General features: G+C 41.8%; 1 protein-coding gene across 8 annotated transcripts in view; it reads left to right on the top strand.

Annotated features, from left to right (window-relative positions):
• cbfa2t3 (CBFA2/RUNX1 partner transcriptional co-repressor 3) overlaps nucleotides 1-8,373 on the top strand; it is a 159,907-nt gene that overhangs the window by 143,894 nt on the left and 7,640 nt on the right. For 5 of the 8 annotated variants that reach the window (XM_014003076.1, XM_014003071.1, XM_014003070.1 and 2 more), the window contains exons 6-9: nucleotides 675-958; nucleotides 2,519-2,604; nucleotides 5,373-5,667; nucleotides 6,082-6,150. In XM_014003076.1, the coding sequence (XP_013858530.1) occupies nucleotides 675-958; nucleotides 2,519-2,604; nucleotides 5,373-5,667; nucleotides 6,082-6,150 (734 nt within the window). The remainder of the gene's footprint in view (nucleotides 1-674; nucleotides 959-2,518; nucleotides 2,605-5,372; nucleotides 5,668-6,081; nucleotides 6,151-8,373) is intronic. The other 3 variants (XM_014003077.1, XM_014003073.1, XM_014003072.1) reach the window with 2 other exon arrangements.

Here is an 8,373-nt window from a genome sequence, read left to right as displayed (position 1 = left end):
GTGTGTGTGTGTGTGTGTGTGTGTGTGTGTGTGTGTGTGTGTTGGCGTGCACCATATGGGAGCTGTCGAACTTAAAAAAACATGTTTGTGTTCCTTTCTTTAGCCTCTCAAACAGTAAGATTCGCCCAGTAGATGCTGTAATCTGTGACACTTAATGAGATGTTTGGTTTTGTTTGGGATTAGAGCAAACATTTAAAATGTGTTGTGGGAAAAAACCCTTTTTAATGTATCATCTAGAACGTGTAATAAAGTAATTATCTTAGTTTAACATWTGATGCATTTAAAGCCTTGTTTTTCCACATTTAAATCTTTTGGTTTGGGTCTATTTAAAGTGGAACTGCAATGGTTTGGTCTGAATTCCTCCTTTTAACCTCATTAGCTACTCTTTTTCTCTTTTTCTGAGATGTGTCTCAAAGCTGCTTATTTTGAGGCTGTTTCTTTAAATCCAAACGAGGCATCATGGCCATGAAGTGGGATTTTTTTCTTTAAAATGTGTATTATTATTGCCTGGCAAAACATTCCCACAGTTTTCACATTTGTGGTCTGGGGAGGCCGTTAAAGGCAAATATGTCTAAAATCCAGAAGCGTATTTTTTTTTCTGTATTAACTCCAGCCTGCCTTACTTAGAAGCAGCCGTTTGTCATGTTTTCATTCTCTCACGCCTTCCTTTTTAGGACCAAAGACAGCGCAGAGAGAGACGGGCTGCACCCGGAGCACCTGGCCAAGAGGCCCTGCACCATCAGCCCCAGCCAACGCTTCAGCCCCAGCACCGGCCTGCCCTCTCACCCGCCTCCCAACGGCCTCTCCACACACCCTCCCAACGGCCTGCCCCACCCGCCCAACCCCCAAATGGGACCTCAGCACTACCGCTTGGAAGACATGGCCTTGGCACACCAGTACAGAGATGCATTCAGACACAGCGAACACCGAGACAGCAGAGACAGGCACCGGCAGACAGGTAAATCTACCAATCTGCAGTCACATGTTCGAGCACGGACTAGAAAAGAGGAGCTTCAGTCAATATCAATGGAGGGTACAGAACAAAGACCAGTTGTCAGTCAAAAGTGATAATCCTTGTGGTCTATATAAAGACCACAGGCATACATACCCATATGACCAACTGTGGCAACCATATTATAAATGGCTTCCATCTGCTTTTCTAAAAGGAAACAGCTGAAATCTTCACCAGATTAAACACGAGGCTGAGGTCTAAACTTCATCTGGTTAAATATTACAGATTTTAAAATGGCTGATTTCATTTTAGATTGTGTTTTTTTAGTCATTTTTAGCCGTTGCTGTGTACTCCGAGTCTCTAGGAGGCATAAAAGTTGACTTTGGTGTCTCCTGGTTCTGCGTAGATATTGTTATATTCTGTTTGGGACATATTTTTTTAACCTGTTCAGTTTCTCTAATTTCTATGACATTTTTTGAGCTATTACGTCACAGTATTTGCGACGGAACTTCCAAATAAGATCTGGACTTACCAACTTTATTTTGGTGGTCTTCATTCTCCTCTGGTTCTGGGTCAGACTCTGGCTCCAACATGTAAGGCTCGATGAACAAGTCTTCCCTTGRTGACATCTTTTAATTCATTTGTAAATAAAAAAGCTTCTATATAGTCGTAAACCCCTCTATCAAACTATAATAGACCACTCTGGAAGCTGGAGGGGTGCAAAGCGCCTCATTTGGATTTAAAGAGACAGCCTCAAGACGAGTTGATCTAAGACACACCTCAGAAAAGTGGTGAACGAGGGGCTTGTGGAGTTACAATAAGGAGGAATTCAGAGCAAAGCATTGCACTTTATATAGACCCCAACTGAAGGATATAAATGTGAAAAAGAGGGATTTAAATTAAAAGCATCACGTCTACTTTAACAGATTTTATTCCCACTATTTGATAGCAAAAAACATACTTGGTGAAGTTGTATAGTTGTGGTTAGAACCTCACACCAAGGAYGTTGTAGGTTCAAAACCTAGTTATGTTTTTTTTGTATGTGTGTGTGTAGTTTGCATGTTCCCCCACACAGTTTTGTCTGTGTACTTCAGTTTCTTCCATCAAACCAAAAGCGTGTTAATCGGTAACTAAGGTGTGTTTTAAAAAGTTGTGTGACTTGTMTGTCCCCTTTCGGCCCTGTCATTTAATCTGTCCAGGGTGTACCCTGTCTCTGGCATAATGACTACTGGAGACAGGCAATCCTGCATGAAAAAGTGGGTGAAGAAAATAAATGGATGGATGGTTGGTAGTGGATTGGAAATAAAGGTGCTCATTACAAACACTTTAATAGCACAAAGACGTGATGTGCTTTATGGAAATGCAAACAGCAGCAAACTGTACAACAATAGCAGGAAAACAAGATTAAAAGTTGTTTGTTAAATGAGTCATGAGGTGAGGAGTCTGTTCGCTTTAAATGTATCACAGATTCCCTTGTAGTCTGGCCCGAACAGCATTAACTGTGTATAATTCAAAGTGTTCCACATAAGAGTCTTAACAGAGATGTCCTGTGGGTTTTTATTGCAGCAGTGCACGGAGCTCGCCAAGAGGAGGTGATTGATCATCGTCTTACAGATCGAGAGTGGGCAGAAGAATGGAAACATCTTGATAATGTATGTATGAGCGCGCTCGCTGCCAACTGACTCTTTGTTTTTATTAACAATAAAGCAGTGGGGAAAGGGAACAAGGAGGTCAGCAGTTTAATAAAGTTCGTTTCAGAGCTGAAGATGGGGAGCAGATGACAGTAACAGGAACCGCTGACAGACACAACAGCTTCTGTCCCAGCTGAGTTAGCAGTTGACGGACAGCTGACCTCGGGAGGTCTGAGTCTGTGTTGTGAATTAACAACTGACAGACACCTATCTGGATTCCTAGCACCTAACTCTGTGAACAGAAAATCATGTGTGTCAGACACACACACACACACACAGACACACACACAGAGAGAAACAGGGCCCCAGATGGAGCTCAGGACCCAGCAGAGAGCAGCTCCAGCTGGGCAGAGCAGCTGAGACAAGAGCTGCAGTCGTGGAGAGAACCGGCCAGGCCTGGACTCCTGCCAAATCAGAAACACTTCACTGAAATAAATACGGCTAACTCGGAGAGGAGGGAGGTCGGAGAGGAGAGACGGAGGAAAGGAGTGGCTGAGAGATGAATGGGAAGAACGATATGGATTGAATGTCAACGATGCTAAAGCCATTTAGCAGACCTTGCCGGGTTTTAAAAGACAGGGCACTGTGGGGGGAAAAAAGTAACAGTTTATAAACGGGGGAATAAGAAGACAGGAAATCTGTTGAGCTGGCAGCGAATGGAGCAGAGGGGTGGAAGAAATCGACTCAACCTTTGCATCAACAGCACAGCTGTTACATTATCATTGTTGAGACACTCTTAGATGGTGAAATTCACTGACAGGCGCACAATTCGCAGACAGGAAGAGACGAGCCCATAAAGTCACCTGGATGCTGTCTGCCGGCTGCAGTAGATGGGATGTGTTCACGGAGGAATTACATTAGCATGCTTAGTGGTTCCAGTCTGTTGTTTGAAAGGGTTGTGATGCCAAAACTTTGGGCATCAGGGTTTTTTTTTACTGTGGAAGTTATTGCAGTGTGTTTGGTTGTCCTTTGTTTTAGCAAAAAAAAAAAAAAAAAGAACCTCATGAACCATTATATTTTAATGAAACCCTCAGAAAGAAATCCTTGGAAACAGCTGAGCTACCTTAAAAACACAAACGTGGCTATGATTTGGTGTCTAAAACCCTATTCGCACGGGATAATCAAAGCCTGAGATTTTGCTGAAATTTACAGACATCTCCCAGATATGATGCTGATGCGTGGTTAGTTGATGCATTGAACACGGTGCAAACGCACCGGCCCCGTACCCCTGCTGTGTCCCGGGGCGTGGTCCTGCCCAGGTCGTGGACCCCTCTGAATTTAACTCTGCAAAGGCTGCACGCATCATTCAAACAGTTTGTTTGTCAAGCTTTTCTCTCCTATTTACAACATTTCACAAGTTATAGTGTTCTGCCACATGTCCTTTTGGAGAATATTACTACAACATAAGCACGATGTATAAACACCGCCCTATGCGAGTACCCAAAGCATGACTACAGCTCGGCGCTGTGTTACTGCCAGCGTCAGCTAGAAGGCTACAAAAAGAAAAAAAAACATTTTTTTACCACAGTGCAATGCATGATGTGAGCCACCATTTGCATCTAATTTTGCTCCTTCTCTTTAACCTTTTCTTTTTGATGCCGCACGTTACGGGTCGGTAGGGTTTTGACGACCCAGTCACTCCAATCCTGCTTCTGTTTTTCACCAAAAGCAAATAAAAATGTGCACAGGAAACAAAAACTGCCTAACTGTTGAGTGAATGCTTCACAGCTTCACAGCATTCACACTCTTGAGATCATTTTTTCTTCCGTACGTTTTTCGGCATCTGACTCGTTCCACAATTTTTGTGCTATTTCAACAATTCATATATCAAAACGTTCAGCTTATTTATGACAATTCTGCTATGACTTTTGGTATTTCAGCTATTTTTACTTTTTCAGCTATTTCACTTTTTTAGCCACTTTTTTTGCCATTGAAAAGGAATGGATCTGTTTTCAACATGCTTAAAATCCTTTAAAATGTTTCTAAAACTTTACAGAACCTTACACATTTTGTTCTGGTTCTGCTCATTTTAGGTACCATGTGCTAATTCTAGCTACTTTTTACTTTATTTTATTTTTTGCTAGTTTTTGCTTTTTCTGTTATGTCTGCTACAATTCTGCTTTTTTCTGCTATTCTGCTAATTTCTGCTTTTCTTGCTTCTTTCTGCTAATTTGAGCTATTTGTTTCTTACAGTTGCTTTCTCCATTTACAGCTATTTTAGCTTTTTTCTACTATTTCAGCTATATTTTTGCTAATTTTTCTGCAAAGTTGTTTTTCCCCTCTTTCAGCTTTTTAAAATGAACTCACAACACTATTGCCATTAAATATTTTCATCTTAATTTCAGCACCTTTGAGCTTAAGTTTTCAGCAAGAAGCATTCGCATTAGTATTTTTGCAGGAAATGCAATTTCTCAGGTAACATATCAGATTCAGCCCATTCCTGTTCAAATCACTGAAATGCCTATTCACATTAAATTAGTATTATCACAGGACAAAATATAGTAATTTGTGGGGGAATTTTTACTTCACAAATTCCTGACATGGCTGATTCGCACTGGTTTAACAACAACCTCTGCAAATATTACAAATAGCATGTGGCCCCTATAGGTATACCTAATCCCGTCAGAATGGGGCTTTAYTGGTGATCTTCACCTTGTTTTGCAGTTTAATTCAAGCACCAAACCTTTTTCTCTTTAAGTGACCACATTCCTAACTGTTTGCCCTCACAGCTCCTAAACTGCATCATGGACATGGTGGAGAAGACGCGGCGCTCCCTGACGGTGCTGCGACGCTGCCAGGAAGCCGACCGGGAGGAGATGAATCACTGGATCCGCCGCTACAGTGACGTAGAGGAGATGAAAAAAGGTGGGAGCAACGGACAGCACTGCCTTCCTCCATCTACTACTACTCTTCCTCCTCCTCCTCCTCACCACAACTCCTCCTCCAACACAGCTAGCAGCAGCAGCGAGTCACTGCCCATAGGAACTTCCTCGGCTGCTGAAAGGCAGACAGGCAGACAGACAGGTAGACAAACACACTCAGGGGGTATGTTTGGCAAAGCAAACACTCACAGCAAGGTAGGGCTCGTTAGGAATGCTGAGAATGCCTTAATTTAGACACAAAACGTCAGTTGATCATATTTTTCCACACGTTTGAGCTCARGCTGTGCAGCAATACAAATCCACCTGCAACATCTTGGATTTTAACCACCTGATTGCACTCTTATGTCGACAGCTTCCTCATTCATTGCTAAAATTTGGATCCATTTCAAACTACTCATTACTTCTGTGTAAAGGCTGAAAAAAAAAATGCCTATCAGTCGATGTTGCCAGACATAAGCTGTCCCAAAAATAGAACTGGAAACTAGATTTAGATGGATGTTTCATCTTGGAGCTGTGTTTCTGCGTAGCTGAACGTGTGCCTGTGTTTGTGTTTCAGAGATCCACAGAGACTTCCTACATCGGCCTCCCTCAGGATACCTGCCTGAAGAGATCTGGAGGAAAGCCGGTAAGAGCTTCTTCTTGTCCTCACACGACTGACCGCACACAGAGTAACAAAACATGCATCATCAGTCTTCGTGGCCCTCACCCCGGCCACAGAAACAGACAAAAACAGCCTTACAGCCTGAGGTCCATCGGACCAGAGGACTGGAGACCCTCTGTGTCGTRAGGGCTAAACGCTCTCCATTTGTCACCACTATGAAAGGCCACTGCAGTTAGAGCTGCAGTGAAAATGCAGTCGCCGAGCCTACGGTGGGCCGCRGCAGCAGCACCGCACAGGGTGGAGCTTCACTGTCCTGTCCCTAACTGTTCTTGTTTGAAACCACATTTTATCCAAACCCCAATTCCAAAAATGTTCAGACTTCGTAGAAAATGGGAATGAAAACAGAATGCAAGGTTTGCAAATTTCATAAACCCTTATTTTATTCAAAATGGGATGTAATTTCATATCATTTCATACTATTGAATCTAAGGAGTTGTAACTTAATTTTTTCAAAGAAAATTATTTAAAGGGGCAATATTATGTGTTTCTCAGGCATATATTTAAATACTATACTATAATAAAGTATCTATGTCACCTTTAGTTGTTATTAAAATGCTGTTTTTATGTTTAAATAGAAAATAAACTTATCTTCTCATCACTTCCTTTTATAAACGCCTTGAAATTGGCCTCTGTCTCTTTAAGAACCTCCTTCCCATTCCGTCCTATAAGCGCAGGGGGGTGGGGGGGGGTGTTTTGCGTGTGCGCTATGATGCAGTTTACTTGTCATCTGAAAATACATTTCCTCAAAGGTATTTTGAATCTGAAAAAAGCTTCACTGAGCGAGCAGTAGTGTTAAGAGCAGCAGACAGTTTAAGTTTCACATTCACTTTGCTCTGTTACTGGCGAGAGCCTGCAGGAGTCATGGGCGGGGAGTGGGGGGTGGGGAGGTGTGCTCCGTGATGAGGAAGTTCATCTTAAAGACACATCCCAGGGGCGTTTCTGGTCCCCACCTGTCGTTTTGCTCCTCAGCATGGCTTCCTAAAAACGCTGCAGGATTTCTCAAACATGCATAAATGAGTCAGAGCAAGGCTTTGGGCATGTTTTTTATGAGAGTATAACATTTTAACATGATATAAAACTCAAAAAAGGTGATTTTACATGATTATTGCCCCTTTAAAAATCACTAATCCCTAACCCTAACCTAACCAGTAGCAACACATCTCAAAAAAAGGCTGAAGCTCTCAGAAGTAAAGATGGGCAGACATTCATCAGTCTCAAAAAGAAACTGCATCTAAAAAGTAGTGGAATAAATTCAGAATAATTTTCTGCAACAGAAAACTGGGAAGTTCAGAATTTCCCATCATTTAAAGTTCATAACAGGGATGCACCGATATGAAAATTTCTGCCGATATCCGATATTATTGGTGTTATGGCCGATAACCGATATTTACCGATATCGTCAAGGATTTGTGGCATGGTGGAACCCAAAATGCAGGCGGACACGATGGCTTGAAGGTGAAACCCCCAAAAACTAATTTATTAAATAATGAAAGAAAAAAGGCTAAAGTGGGAACAAACAAAAATAACAATGAGGGGAAACATGAAGGCTTGGAGCATGAAGTAAGGCAATGATCCACTGGTGCATGGAGACAAGAGACCAGTTAAATATAACAGAGGATGATTGGGGAATGGAAGCAGCTGGGTGATTACACACTATGGACAGGTGTGAGTGGCAGCCTGGAAAAACAATAAGAAGCTGACTGAGGAGAACATGCCACAGGAAACAGAAAAAAACTAACAGGAAATGAGAAAATAAAACAAGAGGACCAAAAAATGAAACAGTCTGAAAAATTCTAACAAAAAGAACCATAAAACAAGAATCATGACAGATATTACACAAACACACAAATTATTTCTATACATACACGCACAAATACACTTGTGTTTCTTTTCAATATCGTAAAAAATGACCACACTGCTGACATGGCTCTACTTCAGTTATTCCTGGCTGCACAGCGTCACTATCATCATGATCAAATAGATACCACTCAACCAACCATCTCCCCTCCCAGAACAGAAAAACAAAGCWWAAACGTGAGAAATCAATATTGGATGGTAGTATCGACCTGATTTTACTTATTGGACTGARAAAAAGCGACTAATATCGGCCGATACCGATGTTAATGCAGATAAATCGTGCATCCCTAATTCTCAATCAGTTTACCTGGATAAATAAAGGTTAAATAA

The sequence above is a fragment of the Austrofundulus limnaeus genome, unplaced genomic scaffold (genome assembly GCF_001266775.1).
Source record: "Austrofundulus limnaeus strain Quisiro unplaced genomic scaffold, Austrofundulus_limnaeus-1.0 Scaffold16, whole genome shotgun sequence".
NCBI lineage: Eukaryota > Metazoa > Chordata > Actinopteri > Cyprinodontiformes > Rivulidae > Austrofundulus > Austrofundulus limnaeus.
This window is presented reverse-complemented; position numbering and strand designations above follow the sequence as displayed.